The sequence below is a fragment of the Thrips palmi genome, unplaced genomic scaffold (assembly GCF_012932325.1).
Source record: "Thrips palmi isolate BJ-2018 unplaced genomic scaffold, TpBJ-2018v1 HiC_scaffold_5, whole genome shotgun sequence".
NCBI lineage: Eukaryota > Metazoa > Arthropoda > Insecta > Thysanoptera > Thripidae > Thrips > Thrips palmi.
In genome coordinates this window covers 4,445,709-4,464,773 of record NW_023144632.1, presented here as the reverse complement: position 1 = coordinate 4,464,773, position 19,065 = coordinate 4,445,709, and the positions used below count along the sequence as shown (strand labels likewise).

General features: G+C 53.3%; 4 protein-coding genes across 10 annotated transcripts; 2 read left to right on the top strand and 2 right to left on the bottom strand.

Moving 5' to 3' along the window:
- Positions 1-363: 363 nt before the first annotated feature.
- Positions 364-13,844, top strand: LOC117650999. 5 transcript variants are annotated; one of them, XM_034394682.1, is made up of 7 exons: positions 364-712; positions 9,157-9,286; positions 11,082-11,210; positions 12,454-12,644; positions 12,732-12,833; positions 12,915-13,102; positions 13,180-13,844. In XM_034394682.1, the coding sequence occupies exons 1-7, from the start codon at positions 500-502 to the stop codon at positions 13,289-13,291; spliced, it is 1,065 nt and encodes a 354-aa protein (XP_034250573.1). In that variant the 5' UTR covers positions 364-499; the 3' UTR covers positions 13,292-13,844. The 5 variants fall into 5 exon arrangements, with proteins under 5 accessions (XP_034250573.1, XP_034250576.1, XP_034250578.1 ...); XM_034394685.1 differs by having other exon boundaries at positions 365-712; positions 11,082-11,204; XM_034394687.1 differs by having other exon boundaries at positions 367-712; positions 11,082-11,117.
- LOC117651000 lies at positions 9,797-12,407 on the bottom strand. 3 transcript variants are annotated; one of them, XM_034394691.1, is made up of 3 exons: positions 11,856-12,407; positions 10,483-11,032; positions 9,797-10,407 (listed from the first exon to the last, which is right to left on the bottom strand). In XM_034394691.1, the coding sequence occupies exons 2-3, from the start codon at positions 11,028-11,030 to the stop codon at positions 10,170-10,172; spliced, it is 786 nt and encodes a 261-aa protein (XP_034250582.1). In that variant the 5' UTR covers positions 11,031-11,032; positions 11,856-12,407; the 3' UTR covers positions 9,797-10,169. The 3 variants fall into 3 exon arrangements, with proteins under 3 accessions (XP_034250582.1, XP_034250581.1, XP_034250580.1); XM_034394690.1 differs by having other exon boundaries at positions 11,852-12,406; XM_034394689.1 differs by having other exon boundaries at positions 11,951-12,403.
- On the bottom strand, positions 13,676-15,610 carry LOC117650998 (required for meiotic nuclear division protein 1 homolog). The gene is made up of 6 exons (XM_034394681.1): positions 15,231-15,610; positions 15,036-15,150; positions 14,728-14,959; positions 14,493-14,655; positions 14,206-14,403; positions 13,676-14,127 (listed from the first exon to the last, which is right to left on the bottom strand). The coding sequence occupies exons 1-6, from the start codon at positions 15,519-15,521 to the stop codon at positions 13,978-13,980; spliced, it is 1,149 nt and encodes a 382-aa protein (XP_034250572.1). The 5' UTR covers positions 15,522-15,610; the 3' UTR covers positions 13,676-13,977.
- Positions 15,603-18,715, top strand: LOC117650782. Its single transcript, XM_034394384.1, has 4 exons — positions 15,603-17,374; positions 17,447-17,656; positions 17,755-17,842; positions 18,563-18,715. The coding sequence occupies exons 1-4, from the start codon at positions 16,167-16,169 to the stop codon at positions 18,713-18,715; spliced, it is 1,659 nt and encodes a 552-aa protein (XP_034250275.1). The 5' UTR covers positions 15,603-16,166.
- Positions 18,716-19,065: the final 350 nt, after the last annotated feature.

Genomic DNA, 19,065 nt, shown 5'->3' with positions numbered 1-19,065 from the left:
AAAGGCGAGAAACACCGCCAGCCACAGCAATGGGGTCCCAGACATGCCTCCATGCGACGTAGACAGCCAGCAGACCGATTCCGAGAGTCGTTTTCGTCGCTCTGTCTCTCTCGCACTCATGGGGCGTCCCGTGTGGGTGCGAGAGAGACAGAGCGACGAAAACGACTCTCGAAATCGGTCTGCAGACGACCGGCCAGAGCCAGAGGTGAGTGGTCTGCGAGTCTGAGAGGGGGCCGGCCGAGGGGGCGCCCCACGCCCCACGCCCCGCCCGCCAGCTGAGCCCCCCGGCCCCGCGCCGCCCCGCGCCGCTCTCGCGGCACTCACTCACTCACGGCACGGCAGTGTAGTGTAGTTGCGACTCGGACCTGGCCGAGGGAGGACGCCGTCACATCGTCACGCCGTCACACCGCCACACCGTCACGCCCGTTCGCCTTGCGATCCGACTCGCACCGCCGTGACTGCCAGTGCGCCGCCACTGCACTGCCGACTGGGCGACTCCATGGACCGGCTCGCCGCCCTGCAGGCCCTGCTGGCCCTGGCCGCCGTGCTGTCCTGCGCGGCCCTCGCCTCGGCCTGCGGCTTCCAGGGCCAAGGGTGCGCCTCGGCTGCGTCGGGGCAAGCGGGGCCAGCGGGCCGCAGGGAGCGCAGGGACATCGTCTTCCCCGGCGAGCACGTGCACGACGTGCACGACTTCGACCCCATCACCCGATACGTGAGTAAGCCAGGCCAAGCCAGGCCAAGCCAGGCCAAGCCAGCCGGCTGATTCCGAGCACTGCTTCGTCGCTCTGTCTCTCTCGCACTCATGGGGCGTTCCGTAGGGGTGTGAGAGAGACGGAGCGACGAAGCAGTGTTCGGAATCAGACGGCAGGCCAAGCCAGGCCAAAGCCAGGCCAAGGCACCGAGACACTGCGACACGCGCTGCGACACCGTCGCGGGCCGACAACCTCTCAGAGTCCATCGGGGAAGTCCGAGTCGTGTCGCTCGACCAATTGAACCACACGCACCAGAAACTTAATTGTATACTGAGTATACACTTTGAGCACTTTTTAGTGTGTACACTGAGCACACACGTTGAGCGCGAAAGTGTGTACTGGAGTGTTCACTTGCGCCGTGATTATTCTGAGTTCAGTTCGCCGAGCAGAAATGTTTGGAGAATCGGAGAATCGATCTTCCCGACTTTCGCGTCAATTAAGTTAAATCTAACCCTTCCCCCCCCCCCAAAAAAAATGAGCACATTTCCAGCTTGTTTCGTTTTGTTTTTCCTGGTGACCTCAGGGAAAAGCGTCTGAGTTAGTGGTAACGCGGTGCAACGCCTTTATTAGTATTTCAACACAAACCCTAGTTCTTTTTTCCGCCCTCGTGGTGTTGATGGTTTCTTTGTGTTTCTGTTTTCTTCCTCGCGATGCGCGACTGTCCGCGCAACCTCGCGGGCGTGCTCACCACCTTCTCGGAACCGCGGCGCGTGCGTACGCGTGCCGCGCGTGCCTTTGGCGGTGGGGCTCGGCAGCGCCTGGCAGCGCCTGGCAGCGCCTGGCAGCGCGGACGCACTTCGGCGGCGATGACAGCGATCGGCACTGCGGCGCAATGAGAGACGTTTTCGTCGCTCCGCCTTTGTGCTGCGAGAGAGACAGAGCGACGAAAACGACTCTGGGGATCAGTCTGCTGAGGCGGCGCGAAGAAGCTGCGGCCGATTGGAGTGACTGACAAACTGCCGACAGTACGTAGTGCCACACTCGTCGCAGCGGCCGCCGCCCGTCTGCGGCTGGCTGCGGCTTACCGGTGTACCAGTACGTGTACCGTGTACACGAACACCGCACCGCACGGTGGCCGTCGTCGCGATTGCCGCGCCGAGAGGCTGAGAAGTGTGCAAGTACTTTGTGGCGGCACCGACCGCGAGACGCCGCACGCCCTGTAGACTGATACCGCACAGTGCGGCCGTCGGGCTGTCTCTGTCTCTCTCGCACCGGTACGGAGCGCCCAATGAGTGCGAGAGAGAGACCCGCCGCCCCTCGGAATCGGTCTGCTGCTTGCTGCTCTGTTTGGGCACAACCACATCGGCTCCGCGACTCCGTCGCGTCACTTTGGCTGCTGGGCTTCCCCGCGCTCGCCGCCAGACCGGTGGAAGGCCCACGGCGCCCACGCCTGCCGCGCTGCCGCGGTTTCGTCGCTCTGTCTCCGTCGCTCTGCTGGAGCGCGCCGTACGGGCGCGAGAGAGACAGCGACGAGACGATCCTTTGGGATGAGGCGGTAGCCCTGCCTGCAGCCCGCTCGGCTGGCGTCGTGCCAGAGTGCGCCGCCACGGCCAGGCTCCAGACTCCAGACGCATCGCGTCGACGCATCCAGAATCCATAGCCAGCAGGCTGAGCACTGCTTGTCGCTCTGTCTCTCTCGCACTCATGCGGCGTCCGGCAAGGGTGCGAGAGAGACAGAGTGACAAGCAGTGCTCGGAATCAGCCGGCAGAATCCAGACGCGACGCGAGGCGGGCCGGGCCGGGCGACGCCGGTTTCACTGTGGACTGATTCTCAGAGTGGTTCTCGTTCTCGTCGAGCTGTCCCTCTCGCACCTCTACGGGACGCCCCATGAGTGCGAGAGAGACAGAGCGACGAAAAGGACTCTCGGAATCAATCTGCTGTTCAGGCTCTGTGGGTGCTCGGGGTGTTAGGAGCGCTGGGCCGGCCTAGGGCCTGGGCGACGGCTGGGTATTCCTCGAGTGAGGTGCCGGGCGCTGGGCCGGTGACTGGCGGGTAGACACACGGCGCGTGCATACCAAGTGCGCACTGCCCGGCACTGCTTTTGTGGCTGTCTCTCTCGCACCCTTACGGGACGCCCCCATGAGTGCGAGAGAGACGGCGCGACGAGACCAGTGCTGGGAATCAGCCTGCTGGGAGCGCCGCCAACGCGTGCCTCCGCGTCCTCGTCAAGCTCGTCAAGGGACAGGACGCTGACGCCGCCGGGCGGCGACGGTCTCCGTCAGACTCAGACTGTCGCGACGGACAATGCCGATGTCGCCTTCGCTGCCCAGTCACTGCACTGTGGGGGACCCCAACGCCCCTTCCTCTGCCTTTCTCCGGGCTCTACACTGGTGAAACAAAGGCATAAAAATTATGCCCTTAAAGGGCGTAAACGATTTACGCCCTTAAAGGGCATAAATCGTTAATGCCTTTGGGAAGGGCATTAAAATTTTGCTTGAAATTCCTATACCATTTACGCCCTTCCAAGGCATAAACGATTTATGCCTGCAAGGGCGTAAAAGAGTATTTATGCCCTAAAGGGCGTAATTTTTATGCCTTTGTTTTACCAGTGTACCCGTCTCTCTCGCACTCACTCATAGGGGCCACCGAGCGACGAGACACTGTGCGGAGCGCGGACGACAACGGTGAACGGCTGCACCGACCGACGCCTCACAGCACAGCAGGCTCATTCGCTCTGTCTCTCTCGCCTCATGAGTGCACAAGCGAGAGAGAAAAGGACGGAGCGACAATGTAGGTGTAGGCAGGATAATCCAGTGCGCGCCCCTCCGGCCCCCACTCGCCCCTCGCCCCTCGCCCACCACCGCGTACTCGAGCATTGAGCTCCGCCCTGTCCGCGCGCCGCGCGCAGTCGCACAGTGGGCCAGAAGACCGGAGGCAGCCAAAACTCTAAACGCGTTTTGAGCTCCAGAGTCGCTAAACAGGACTCAAACCGAGCGTGTGACCCCACCAATGGATTGCTCTCCACGTTCGATTCGAGTCCCATTCAGCGACTCTGGGGTTTTGGCCGCCTTCATCGGTCTTCTGGCCCACTGTGAGCCGCGCGAATGTGCGTGGGCGCGTGGGCCGTCCAAACAAACACGGTGGCGGCGGTGTCGAAGCAAGCTCTCTCGGAGACACTGGACTGCTGGGCGGTCGATGCTCGTTCCGGTTCCACAGCAGACTGACTCCGAGAGTCGTTTTCGTCCCTCCGGCTTTCTCACACTCACGGCGCGTCCCGTGTTGGTGCGAGAAAGACAGAGCGACGGAGACGACTCTCGGAATCAGTCTGCTGCTCCGGCGTCGCGGTGCTCGCCGCGCTGCCCGCCAAACTGCCGGCCGCCCGTCGCGTAACAGTGTACCACACGTCGCGCGGCTCCACGCCGCCAGTTTGGCGGCTACCGGATAAGTGCACCCACCAGTGCCGCAGCGTGCCGCAGAACGGGAATGACGTCAGAGCCAAACAGAACTCCGTTGCGTCGCTGCGTCGCGCGTCGGCCCGACGGGACGAGGGTTCGACCGCGCGGGCGAGTTGGCAGTAATTTAGCCGTGTGGGGCCCTCCGTGCTGCGTGTTCCTCCGAGGCATTTACCGCGTTTACCTTTCCGCGAACGAGTGAAAATCCCGCGCGCACGACGGCGCCGCCAAGGACGCCAGAGGCGTGAGGCGGGCCGACGGCGAGGTGTCAAAAGTGGCATAGCGACGCATAGCGAGCCGAGCGGGGCGCCACCGCCAACGGCTGGCTGGCCGAGCAGAGCCCCCCGCGAAGGGCGGGCAGGCAACCCGCGGGCAGCACTGCACGCGGGCAGGCATCATCCCGGGCGGCGGGAAACCCTTCTCTTCGCCCGGTGCACAGTGGGCCAGCAGACCGGTGCAGGCGGCCAAAACTCAAGACGCGTTTTGAGCTCCAGAGTCGCTAAACAGGACTCGAACCGAACGTGTGACCCCATCGATGGATTCCTCGTTCTGAGAGCAATTCATTGGTGGGGTCACACGTTCGGTTCGAGTCCTGTTTAGCGACTCTGGAGCTCAAAACGCGTCCGGGATTTTGATCGCCCCCGCCGGTCTTCTGGCTCACGGTGCAGTGGCGTGCGTGGCGCGTGGCCACCATGCCATAACCCCCAATCCTGAGCCAGCGGCGACCTAAGGAAAAGTTAAACAGCCGAACCCCACCGGGGGCCTCATTGTCGGAGTGCTGTTCCGGTCCTTTGTTTCGCTCGTTGTTCCGAGGCTGTTTGCCACACTCATGATGACACCAAGAAAAGGCCTGCATGGCAAAGGGTCGCCGCTGGCTCAGGGTTGAGGGAATGTACAGGCGGGGGACGGCAGCGTGCAGGCTGCGGCCGTGCTGGTCCGGGCCATCCTGGCCATCCGGGGTCAGGTACTAGATCGCCCAGGTCCCGTTTCGGCTTCATGGCCCTGCAGAAGCTTCCGATTGGAGAGTGTTGGCAAGAGGGAAAGGGGATCCTGACGACGGCCACTCCCCTGCCAACGAACCGCCCCACGCATGCACGGCCTTTCCGGCGAATCCGAAGAGTGATGTCTCTCTCGCACCCATGGGGCGTTCACGCTGCAGCGCGCTGCGGTGTGAGAGAGACAGAGCGATGAAAACGCCGTTCGGAATCAGTGGCGTGCGCAGAAATTTTGAAAGGGAGGGGTCAGGCCATGCTTTCTGCCTACTTACAGGGGGAAAGTGACGCAATTTGCCTACCTTCCAGGCGGCTGTCTAGTGGCCAAAAGGGAGGGGGGGTCAGGACACCCCCCCCCCCCCCCGCACGCCACTGTTCGGAATGAGGTTGCTGCAAATGTCCAGGCCGCACGGAAACCAACGCTGGCGTGCGCTGCGCTGGCGCGGCAGTGACCGCGCCGACCGCGCCCCCGCCCACCGCCCCGCCGCTCTTTCATTTACGACCTACATTTGACCTGCCGAGCGATTCGGAAGAGTCAATCGTCGCGCTGTCTCTGTCGCACTCACGGGGCTCTCCGTCAGGGTGCGAGGGAGACAGAGCGACAAGCCGCTCTGCTGAATCGCTCGGCTGCCGCCCGCCGCCACAATTCAGTTTCAATTCAAGGCGCGCCACTGGCCTAGAGAGGCGCGCGCCTCGTTTCGCCTCGTTTCGCCTCGTTTTCCTTGTACACCGGCCATCGCTTCTGCTTGCTTCTGCTTGCTTCGGCGGCGGCGTGAGCGTCAAGATCATGGCCCTGCATTCGCCCGTTGGCGCCCGTTGGCCCATTCGCCCGTGGCGGAGGCTGCCTAAACACGCTCGCTGACGTTCCGCAGGCCCAGTAGGCTCATTCCGAGAGTCATCTTCGTCGCTCTGACTCTCTTGCACCCATACGGAGCGCCACGTGAGTGCGAGGGAGACAGAGCGACGAAAACGAGTCTCGGAATCAGTCTGCAGTACCGCACGGGCGCGGTAAACAAAATGCCCGCCCCCAAGGGGCCTGGTCCTGGGTTGCCCTGGCCTGGCCGGGCAGGGTCCGGTGCCAAGACAAGCACCCGGACAGTCTCAGTGCGCCGGGTGCGCCGGTGCTGATGCACCGCGAGGAGGGGAAGGAGGAGGAGGCACCCCCCAACCGCTGGGAGTGACGCCCTGCCCGGTACTGTACGCGGAGCGGCACTGCGCGTACAGGTACTGCCTAGGCCCCGCTTCTCTCCGGAAACTTCGGACGCTGCACTGGGGGGGCCTGTGCTCCGCCCTGCTCCCTCCGTGGGGCCGTGGGGCACAGGCGGGCAAGGCAACAGGCATGCGACCGACAAACAGGTGTCATGACCGCCGGCGGACGACGGCCGACCGCATTCATTCGTGGCTCGTTCGGCTATCTAACCGGATTGGAGTGAGTCACCCGGCGTCACCTGCACTTGCCATGTGCATGCCGCCCCCTGCCGTGCACGGCTGCAGTCCTGCTGGCTCGCAATAATCCGGCAAACCGGCAACTTGGTCGACTTCCGGAGACTCCCGGCCGCGCGTCGCGCGTGCCTGCAGAGCTGGAGCACCGCGTGGGCGGACGTCGGGCTTCTACTTCGCAGGGGTGAAGGGCGAAGGGTGAAGAGCGGAGGGCGAAGAGCGGAGGGCGAAGAGCGGAGGGCGAAGACCGGAGGGCGAAGAGCGGAGAGCGAAGAGCGGAGGGCGAAGAGCGGAGGGCGAAGAGCGGAGGGCGAAGAGCGGAGGGCGAAGAGCGGGGGCGAAGAGCGGAGGGCGAAGAGCGGAGGGCGAAGAGCGGGGGGCGAAGAGCGGAGGGCGAAGAGCGGGGCAAGAGCGGAGAGCAGAGAGCGGAGGGTGCGAAGAGCGGAGGGCGAAGAGCGGAGGGCGAAGAGCGGGGGGCGAAGAGCGGGGGGCGAAGAGCGGGGGGTGGAGGGTGGCGGGTAAGGGGTAGAGGGTGAAGAGTGGAGGGCGGAGGACGAAGGGCGAAGAGCGGGCGGAGGGTGGAGGACGGTAGGGCGAAGAGCGGAGGGTTGAGCGCGGAGTGTGAAGAGCGCGGAGGGTGAAGGGCGAACGCCGCAGAGCTGGAGCCGGGGCGACGACCTTTCATGCTTTTCGAACGCACCCCGCGATTGCCGCTCCACGAGTTCGCGCTTCCGCGGCCTCTCGCTTCCGTCCGGCGTCGCGGCGGGAATCTCAATCTCGGATGCGTCACGTGCGATAGGACCCGGGGCAAAGGGAGGGGTGCCAACAGTGGCGCGGATCCAGCCGTCTGATTCCGAGCACTGCTTTCGTCGCTCTGTCTCTCTCGCACTCATGGGGCGTTCCGTAGGGGTGCGAGAGAGACAGAGCGACGAAGCAGTGTTCGGAATCAAAGCCGGCCTGAGGGAGCAGCATTTTTTGCCTGCTCACCCACATGGGCACAGTGTGGATTCTTGCCTCTCAGGCGGCCATATCTAGGGCCAGGGGGTTCCATTTACCCCTCCCCTGGATTCGTGCATCGCGATTTCGCAGTGGAAGAGGCGCCTCGCGCCTCGCGAGCGAGAGAGACGGAAACCCTCCTCGGTCTCTTCGGCGGGCCCGGTAGGCTCGGCGAGTCTGCCAAGGCCGGGTCAGCCCGTCAGCCGGAGCGCGGCGGCGGGGGCGGGGGCGGGGCGGGGCAGTGCACGCCTCAAGGTGAGTCCGCGTCGTTCGCATCGCTCGCGTCGCGTGCCTGCCGTGCCTGCCAGCGACGCTCCGACCCGCTGTACTCCGCGACGCTTCGGTGACGCTGCGCCGCCGATGGGCCGACGGGTCCCCGCTCTGTAGGCCCCCGGGGTTTTTGGTCATTCCCCCTCTGCCGCCGCCAGCGCCCGCTTGTGCGCGACTGTCCTGTCCAGCAGGGAACCTCGGGAACCTGCCACAGCCCTCCAATTGCCCCTGCGGCCTGTGGGCCGGGCAGACTCATTCCGAAAAGTCGCTCTGCCTCTCTCGCACCCCTTCGGGACGCCCCTGGAGTGCGACTAGTCTGCTGGTGGGCCCCGCTCGGCCCTGGCCGGATACGCGATGAATGGGCCCTGATGGCGGCGGTGACGTCACCTACAGGGAACGCCATTCGGAACTTCTGGTTGTTTCGCAAGCGACGGCGGGGAGAGACCTTTCAAAGTGGCGGATGCGAACACTCAGCGCAGCCAGGCGCGGCTCAACACCAGGCGATGGGACGACAGTGAACTTTCGCCGAGGCCGGTGCAGCTCGATACGGATGGTACGGGGTTGGAAAGCCCCCCCCCCCCCCCCTGAATGCGACCAGAGGCACGGGGTAAATCGAATAAAGGGAGGCTCGCGGGCGCTCTGTGACGGACGGGTAGCAAAACCCCTCCTTCGATCGGGACTGGCCTAAGGCTCTGAAACGCTGTGAGTGAATGGCACTGTCCAAGGGCTGTTTTGCGCAGGCTTTTGGACGCATTTGGCAAGCTTCCCGCGCCACCATTGGCCATTCTGCTGCAGAATGTCTGTGATGCCTGAGGCGTGTCTGCTCGCGGGCAGGGCGGCCGGTCGGCTAACTCGGGAGTGCAACAAGCCTCCCCTCCCAGCCGGGCGATTCAGAAGATCGGTTTGACGCTCTGTCTCTCTCGCACCCTCTCGTAAGCCCCAGGAGTGCGAGAGAGACAGAGCGACGAGACGACTCTTCTGATTCGCCCGGCAGGCCAGAAATGTGTACTGTGTACACACAGCTGGGCTAGCCGCGGGAATCGGGGGGTGCGAAACAAATGCGAAAACGGGGAATGGGTACGAAATGAAGGCCCCCTCCTCTCACCCAAGCAAAGCCACGCTCACGTAGGCGCTGGCGCTATGGCGTAGGCATGCCTCAAGACGAGCTTCTCGGAAACAGAGTCTGGTTTGGGTGCTAGCGCGAACTGCAGTAGTTTTACTTGGGCATGAGCTTTATAGGATGCATGGGATTCACCACGCCCTTTACGTTTGGACCGTCATGTTTGACCTATATGTCTTTCTGTCTTTTCCAGTTAACGCCCCAGCAGATTGACCAGCTCAATAACTTGGACTCCCTCGATGACGTGGTGAGATCGTTCCCAAATGGAAGTTATGATGTCGAGCCTCCAATTGTGAGCGCCAGAATTCTGCCCCAACTTTCAAGTAAGTGTACCTTACTAAAACTCTTTTGACAGAGTTAAACTGGTTGTGCTCTTCTCTTGAGTCTAACCGCCGGAGTGACTCAAGCTTGCACTCTTCCAAATCTTTCACTATCACCTCTCGTGATCATGGAGCAGGAATAGGAGGAATCAAACCACACGAGTTTGTATAAAACAATTTATTTTTAATCATGAGGTAACTTGAATACGGCCCAGACAGCATGCATTGTCTGACATCACAAGACATTCTTAACATATCAGATTCTTACTCACTTCTCTTTGTACCAAGCCAGTAAATTTAAGAGAGCTAAAAAAAATTAAATCTCTATTAACTAAGTTTGTGAGGACATTAAACTTAGTCAAGAGCATTAAAACAAATGACTTGAATGACTTAATAGCTACCAAGAAAATAGTGATTGTCGTACTTCCTAGGATGGACATAGAACTTCTCCCACTAGTATTATCATCCTTGACTTTTATACTGATTTTCAATAATGCAATGATGCATACTTAGAAATGATGGGTTGAGGAAGTGGAATGTGATGAAAATAATATGAGGTAGTGCATTATCTAAAGTAACGCATTAACTACAAGACAAGAAGGAACATACTCACAAGTTTTAAAGCTTTGCGACTAAAATGAATGACTAATTAGCAAATTAACAAATTTCAAAAGACACTATACATTACAAAAGGAAAACAACTAGCCAATATAAAACAACAACAGTCACAATCAACAGAATTAAAAGAAGCAAGGAACAAATTCAACTTTACAGAACACAAGTTAAATTTGACAGCTTTAGAAATTTGGTAAACTATAAGATTTAAAGAAAAGATATTTTAAAAAATGCTATTACAGATTAAATTTGGTTGTGTTAAACTTAACAACTATTCACACTGGTCAAATACCTGAGATAGGTTGCGACGACATGGCATGTCAGAATTGTACAATAAGAAACAAATTAGCAAGTCTTCAGGAGAGTCTCGTCGTTGGTAACCAATTTGAAGGTGGCATGGCTTGCTCCAAGACGTCCCTGCATTGTAGAAGTCACCATCAACACGGAAATATAATATTCCAGCTGCATCAACAAACTCAAGATTTGTTGGTAAATCTACTTCTTTTAGGCTGCAAAAGAAAATAACAATAAAAATTATTGGAAAAAACTTAATACATTTCCAACACAATTCAAATTAAATATACCGTTTGAGAAGCATGGGCTGCTTCTTCAGAAGAGGATGCTTGATTGCAGGAAGTCGTGTGTTAGATGGTGTTTTGAAGTTTCTGCACAATGGCGCTAGGGCAAGTCCATCATCTTTAAGCTTTGTGACATGAAGTCTTGACAAATCCATTGCTACATTTTGACTTGGAGTTAAGCTACCAGAGCTGCTGAAGCTGGAGTCGCAACTTTCATATATACCTGAGCCAAACCCCGAGTCGTTATGCATGTCTTCATCTTTCTCTGGTGTCAGAGGTTGGCGAAACCTTTTAAGTGCCCTAGGAGGTGGATTGGCTTGTTTGGACTTCTTGACTTCTATCAGGTCATGGTTAGAAACCATGGCTTCGTCATAAAGAAAGTTCAGGACATTGTTTCTTCCAATGATAGTCCGGCCAAACCATTCCATAATGATGTCTTCTGAGAACAGTTGAGAAGCCATGTAACTGCTTCTTGAATTCAAAACTCGAATGAATGTTGTCACTACATCCCTTCCGCCAGACGAATTAGTCTGTAGAATACTGTTTTCAGCCATATCTGAAACAAACACAAATATAAAATTGTAAAAACATCTTCTCTTTTGCAGGTAGAAAAGGGGGAGGACCCGCAGGAGAAGCTAGAAGTGAGTACCCAACCAGATCTCGAGCAATGAATCGTAAAATTTTAATAGGACATCGAGCAGGTACCCATCAGCGACTGAGTTCTGACAGTGAGTTGTGAGTGGACATCGCAACTATGCCGACTGATTGACGCATGAGCTTCGAGTGGCATGCTGAGTGGACATTCTAATTGCTGTTTCTTAATTGATGAGTGATATTTCACTTTCACAATTGACTGCAGCACTTAGGGAAAAGAATTGCATAGTGAAAGAGAACAGGAGCCGTTTAGAATCGACATAGACAAAGATAATAAACAACAACATAAACTGCCAGCCCCTCACAGCAGGTGACGCAGTAAGTCATCTACATTGACCAGAAAAGCTCAGTGTAAAGGACACAGTGTTCGACTTGGCTTTAGATAGAAAGGGACGACTGGTCAGGACCGAGGAGAATCGATGGCGGGAGCGGCGGGAAGCTGTCACCGTCATCGACATCGACAGCAAACCAAACAAAGGGAAAGGGTTGCAGTGGGGCGGCAGGCGGCAGGCACAGGCCAACATGCCATGGCCCGCACCAGCCGCAACAGGTGGTTCCGAGCCCACCGACGGCATTACTTCCAACAACACGCACGCCGGTTTCAACCTGACAGGCCGTGGGGTCTTGCCAGCTGGGAGAAAACCCACGCCAGATGCCCGAAACGCGGGGGGCGAGGCACGCTATTTTGAATCGGCTAGGTTATGAATGACAAGGACGCCACTTGCCAATGCCGTCTCAATCGCAGTCCTTCGTAACGGCTTGAACTGACATGGGGCGGCGTCCCACTGCCCCACCGAGGGCGCAAATCTGGCAGACTTACTTGCGACTTAGACAGCGTACTGCCGATTTGTTCTCGAACAGCAGCAGCCTGAGCAGGGGCCAAACAACTCTCACTCCTTTCACGACCCACCCACGCCACCGGCGCACACACGCACACACACACACAAACACAACAGAATCGCGCGCTCCGACAAACAACAACCAGCATGACCAACCCAACAAAAAATACAACGTAACTAACTACCCTTTTAGCATGTAGTGATTCCATTTCAATAATATGTTTACTTAATTTTTATAATAAAATTTTGTTTTAAGAATGTTTTGTTCTGTCGCACTGTCGTAACATGGTTTACAGTCGTCAGCAATGTGCAGTTTTAAGATCACCATACTTTGTTGTTTCCTGCATGTGTAACGCGCTCTTTTCAAAGTGCCGTTTCAATTTAAATGTTCCTCTTTCGTGAGCTTTGAAATGTGTGGACGTCTCACTAATGTACTCTTTTGTCCTTAAATGAAATATTGACCAATATTTTGTGTTGTTTTAAGACACTGCTGTGAAGCAGCCAGTTGCAGCCAAGTGTCGACCAACATTGCAACCCGTTGCACTGAAGAAACCAGATGACCTCTCAATAATGTATTGGCCTTATTGCATCCAGCTTGAGAGATGTGGAGGCTGTTGCATCAATGACCGCCAGCAATCTTGTCAGCCCACTAAAACTGAGATGGTTACATATCGAGTAAGTTCAGCCATATTCTCCATAACACTTTTAAAATTGTTTCAGTATCATTTAACCATTAAACCATTTTTCTCCCATCTACTTTAGATCACAAAATTCATAATTAATGGAATGATTAAAAATGGTACAGATCTATTGCATCTGGAACGACATGTGGAATGCAAATGTAGATGCATTGTAAAAGCTGAGGTGAGTTTTCTAGTGTTCTTGAGGACCTGTCTCAAAGTCCTGTAATAATATTCTAACATGAGATATTTTTTTTGTTTGCAGGACTGCAATGCACTGCAAGAATACAGCCCCAATGAGTGTCGTTGCAACTGTGGCAATGCAGATGAAAAACGGAAATGCCTATCAGAACCAAACAAGCTCTGGGACTACAATGACTGTAAATGTAGATGCAGGGAATATCCTGCAGAGGGATGCACAACAGGCCTCTACTTCGACCCAAACACTTGCACGTAAGTACACAGGTTAGTAATATGTCAGAGCTGGCATTCACAAGGGCAAAAGTCACACTGTTTTCTTTTTCTTGCAGTTGCACAGCAATACCGGATGCACGAAGACGTTACACAGACAATACTTACAAGTTAGAAACGAGAAGGCGCCGTTGGCAAAACAAAACATCAAATGCCTTCACCCTCCAATAATATCACCACCTTTTTAAAAAAAGGGAGACCAAAATATTTGAGGAGAAGATTTCTCCCAGTGCCTCTAGTTAGCGAGTTGTCAGGATAGGATGATCTGATCTATTAGTTATTTTCTGTGTAGTGCATCTTATAATGCTGTAAGATAAAAGTTTAGAATTTGTTGAAATGGTATATTGTCTTATTTATTCTTTTTAATTAAGTGTAAAGTGGTTACGTGTTTTGAAGTATTAGCAGTTTAGTTGTTATCAAGAGGTATTCCTAGTCGCGAAGAACTGTACTGATAAATTCATATTATTATTTATTGTTTTCATTTTTACCTGACTTTGCCCTCATTTATGTTCATTACTGTTTAGAAGAAGAGCAGAGGATAAAGAAAGAAGCAAGTACTTCTATAGCCATATAATCTTGTTGATGTTATCATTTTACTACATACTTGTTTACAATCAATGTCATGGTTCCACTAGAGTGGACAATTTTTCTCTAAGAGTTCATTGAATAGCTTGTAATTAGAATGAAATAGAATTAGAAATAAAAGACTATAGGGAATTGATGATCCACTGACCTTCAGAAACATACTGGATTTTACATACCCAAGTTACACTTTAATTCAAGATAATGGCTTCAAGGACCCATCATAGGTACCGAGTTGTTTCAGCAGTTAAACATAAAAATAAAAAATTGGTTGTCTACTTCATGAAATGCAAAAATTCAAATCCAACTTCAACCATAATAAGAACAATAATCATCCATTCAAGTCTAATATGGTGCTTATCACTTAGATGTGAAGAAACCAGCTCCATCATTTCAGCACAGTGGCTGATTTTTTCATTCATTACCTGCAACAATCAAAAATGTTGGAATGTGATGTGGACAAAATGCATACGTGTAATTTTGGGAAATCCAAAAGTTTTTACCCTTGTGCGCCGGCTGATGCAATAATAGTTAATAGTCTGCAAAAACAGCCTTTCTAATTCCTCATTGTCCCAATAAAAGTCAGGAGTATCTAATAAATCAGAACTTAAATTGATTGAATGGCGCATAGCAAAAAGTTCCCCTTGTTTTCGTAGAACTTCCTCTCGTGTCATCCGTATTTTGCGGCCAGCTTTCAAATCCTGAGCATTAAATGAGGAAATTAATACATAAGTTATAAAATAAAATAAATTTGATAAAATAAATCAGGGAAACATGAAAATTTCATTACTTCACTAATAAATTCAATTGAGTCAATGAATCTCTCTAGTGAAGATTCCCAAATGCCGAGCTTGACTGAGAGAGCGACACCATTGGAGAAAGAATACTTTTCCAGACTACTCTCAGGTAGAGCAGATAATTCTATTATATCATTACGAAGCAATGTTTTCTTTCTGGAAACAAAATTGAGAAAGAAGTACATAGACAATGTAAGCAGGAAACTGCTCCAATGATAAATTACTTACGATTCACCATGAATGTAAGACATATATTCTCGTTCACTCAAGACAAGCTTCTCATCGTATCTCCTCACTTCAAATGGACTAATAAACCGGAGAAAATTTGAAACCTCCAAGTCTGATACATTCCAAAACACAGCTGTGCCCTCTCGAAAAAAGAACACTTCACGAGGCTCGTCATCAACATTATATCGTGCCTTGATGTGCACAACATCCTCTTGATGATCAGATTCTTGAACTGCAAAGATATAACAATGCCACTTTAATGACAAAAGCTATTGAATAATTTAAAAATGGACGTGTTCAAATTATACCTTTAAAGCCTTCTTCCTCCTCTTCAACCACACTATACAATTGCTGCTTTGCTATGCCTTCTTTAAGGCATTCTAAGTTGTATTCTTCAGCAGTACTGAAGGCCACAATAGGATACTAAGATGAAAAGCAAACGGAAAAGTTGGTTTAAAGAACGTAACATGAAATACAGACGTAAAAACTACACCTTCACTTACTCCCTTTTCTGGCTGCTTGGCTTTATTTCTCCTTCTCTGAGTCCGTGCACTGCCAAGTAACTTTGGGATTTCATCACTACCACTCGATTCAGCTACTTTGGTTCGAAATCTCTTGGCTGTCCACTGAGCACAGTGGGGCACAAGTGCAGTAGCTGAACCTTGACTTGCGAGAGGATGGCATGTCGGGCCATTCGAGAAGCACCGTTTAAAACTAAGCAAAAAACGATCCCGTTTAAAAGATGCTGCAACTATCCTTGAAGACAGGACCCCGTGACAAGCCTTGGCAAACATATCTGGCTCTGATTTAACTTGCTTCTCACGAAAACGCTGGGGTTAAGTTTACAAGCAGCAATCTGCGGAGGAGGATCCCCCCCATTGGTCGTAGCAGCCCACCTCCCCTCCCCACCCCAAACCCCCTCACCTTCTCCCTCCCTCTCTCCTCTCTTCTCCCTCTTCTGGAGCCCTTTTCTCATCAGCATTGTCTCTTGGTAGTTCGCCGATAGTTCAAATCAGCAAGGGTTGTATTTATGTGGCTTCGAGACAGCATGACACTGAAACTGGAAGAAAAGACTTTCCCGAAAGATCCTCAAGTTTATCGTTTGGTAAGCCTGGGAACGAGTTTCGCCTCCTTCCGTCACCATAGCAACGAGAAAACATCCACTGTGTGTATCTCCGAGTATTTAGCATCGCCACAAACAAGTAGTGTCTAGCAAGTGTCGTAAATTGAGCAGACAGCATTTCAGCCGTCACTTCAGCTCAGCTTTTCTCACTGAGACATGTTGAAACCACTTTCATTTCAAGATTGTCATTGTTGGAGAGTGTGCTTGGTGGCAGGGAAGTCTTATCAAAGACCCAGTGCATGTTCAATTATATTTCAATGATGGTGTCACGATTGTTCTATACTTATTTCTGAGATTGACAAGGAAGCACTCTACTATGTCATTCAACTCTTCCTGTCTTCGGGTACCCATCAATCCTTACAGTCAACAGCCGTCACCCTCTTATGAAAGGGGGCTTGTAGCACCTCACACTGAACATGAAGGCTCATCAGCGAGAAAATTTCGTGTTACTAGTGCCTCCTCTCGCCCTGCATCGAGTATCAACTCCCCTGTGCCCAAGCAGCGGGTTGTTTCAAAATTTATTGGTGGCAAGCAGACCCGAGCAGAAGGCAGCAATAATTCTCCTCTTGATTCATTTATGGATTTTTATGAAAGCATCCCCGACTACCAGGACGTAACACATCTTTCAGACAAAGAATTTGAAGATAAACTGAAATTACTTCGCCACAAACAAAGAGAATACTTACACAATTTGGATGGTAGATATTCTCCAAGGGATTTTGAAGAAAATGAAGGAGCAACTTTAAGGTATCAGAAGAAGAACTGCAAAAGTGTCAATAAGTTAGAACTGGCTAAAGAATGGTTAAATAAATCATGTGATAGTCTTAGCTCATTAGGCAGGAAAAGTGAAAATGATTATCGAATAAGAACTTTAGAGATGGAAAACCAGTCTAAAAAGGCACCATCTACTAATGTAAGTCCAAGGAAGTATGTGCAATATGACGTAAAGAATGAATCGGAAACAAATATTATGGACTCCGGTTCCTCTTTGTCTATCGACAGCCATATTTTGAAATCAAAGACTTTAACACCAACCTTTGTTGTGGAAGAACATAAAGATGAAATAGCCCATAACATTCAAGACTGTGAGTCACCTTTCACTAGTACTGGAAGATCGGAAAGTTGTCAAGGAATTTCCAATTTGTTTGGGGTGAAGGAAAGTTCTACCAATAATTATGACTTCTATAAACTACAGGAAGGAACCAGAGAGAATCACCCCTCAACATCAAAGAAAACAAGCCATCAACTGTGTGCTGTGCAGAGCTCTGAAACATCTGAACTAAATGTTCAAGATTGCAACAGTCATTATAGTTTAAATCACCATGATGCAATGACTTACGAAGACTATTATGTTCCAAGCTCAGGTTGGATGCAATCAGACTCGGACAGTATGTTGGGTACTATGCTCCACATGAATTCAACTAGGCCCTCCACAGCTGTAATGAGTCAGAGTTTGCCTGGAAGTCCGATCACTAAAAGATCAACCAACTCATCTAAAACATCCTCTTCAAAGAAAAAGACACGGTGAGGAATCATCATTAAAAATGCAAGCTTTCAGAAAACAAGGGATGTAATTCAAATTTTGTGTGATTACAGAAGAAAAAGGCGTGGACCCCAAAAGTCCGTTACCAAACCAGTCCCCTTCAATTTTGTAAGCAACGAACGACAGTATACCCGATCCACTCCTGACATCAGCAGCAGCCACTGTCGGTCACCTTCTCCAAAGCTTTTCCGCGCTCGGCCCATTCCTCGCAACTTGTTCAGTAACTATGTCTACCAGAAAAAACAAGATGACGAATTTTTCAGGCAAGTTTTTCTATGTTTGCTTACAGACATTAGACATTATCATTAGCCAAATTCAATATTTAACACTGCACCGTTTGATTTTTTTGTGTGCTTTTTAGGGCTCTAAAACGCAAAGTCCGTGCCGAGGAGATGCTGCGCGCCGCCTCCCTGCCGCCCTCCATGGCGTTCCGCGAGCGCCTCGGCCGGGTGCAGGCGGAGGGGGCGTCGCTGGGGCCCAGCAGCAGCAGCGACCACAGCGGTGGTGGCGGCGCGGGGCCTCTAGGCGCAGGCAGCGCGGACGCCGGCACGGCGGCCACGGAGGAGCGGCCGAGCCGGGGAGGCCGGGGCCGCAGAGGCCGGACGCGGCGGCCGCAGAGGCCGGACTCGTCCAAGCGCCAGGAGATGCAGGGGATGCAGGGGCGGCAGCCTAGCCCCTCGCCCTACAGCCTGCGAGTGCGCACCGCCAGCCTGTCGCCGCGCCGCAAGCAGGTGCGAAGTCAAGCGAGGGCTTGAAGTGGAACTGGTTTGGTAACGGACTTTTGGGGTCCACGCCTTTTTCTTCTGTAATCACACAAAATTTGAATTGCATCCCTTGTTTTCTGAAAGCTTGCATTTTGAATGATGAGATGCCAGCCCTGCGCACAGTGGGCCAGAAGACCGGTGGAGGTTGCCAAAATGAGCTCCAGAGTCGCTGAACAGGATTCGAACCGAACGTGGGACCCCACCAATGGATTCTTCGTTCGGAGAGCAATCCATTGGGTCACGCGTTCGGTTCGAGTCCCATTTAGCGACTCCGGACCTCAAAACGCGTCTAGAATTTTGGCCGCCTCCACCGGTCTTCTGCCCCACTGTGCTGCATGCCCCGCGTCCTGCGTGGAGCCTGGAGTGGAACCCTTGGCCCTGGTGACGTTGGCGTTGGCGTTGCAGGGCTCCTTGTCACCCGGCTCGGACTCCCGGCGCTGCAGGCCGCGGCCGCGGTCCGGCTGCCCGGACCAGACGGACCGGGACCAGATGGACCTGGCCGCCAGCACCAGCCGCAGCAACCTGGCCGCCCTGCTGCGCATCCAGACCGCGAGGTGAGCCGAGGGCAACTAGCAGACTGGTTCCGAGAGTCGTTTTCGTCGCTCTGTCTCTCTTGCACCTGTGCGGGACGCCTCATGAGTGTGAGAGAGACAGAGCGACGAAAACGACTCTCGAAATCAGTCTGCAGGGTCGTTTCATCGCTCTGTCTCTGTTCAACTCGTGGGGCGTCCTGTCGGGGCGCGAGAGAGACAGAGCGACGGCTGCATCACGGCCCCTGGCGCTCCCCGTGTTCCTGCAGGCGGCGGCTCGAGGCGGAGCACCACCGCCTCCGCGAGGAGCAGGCCCGGCGCGCGGAGATGCGGCTCAAGGAGCGGCTCACGAGGCTCACGCCGGCCTGGCGGTCCATC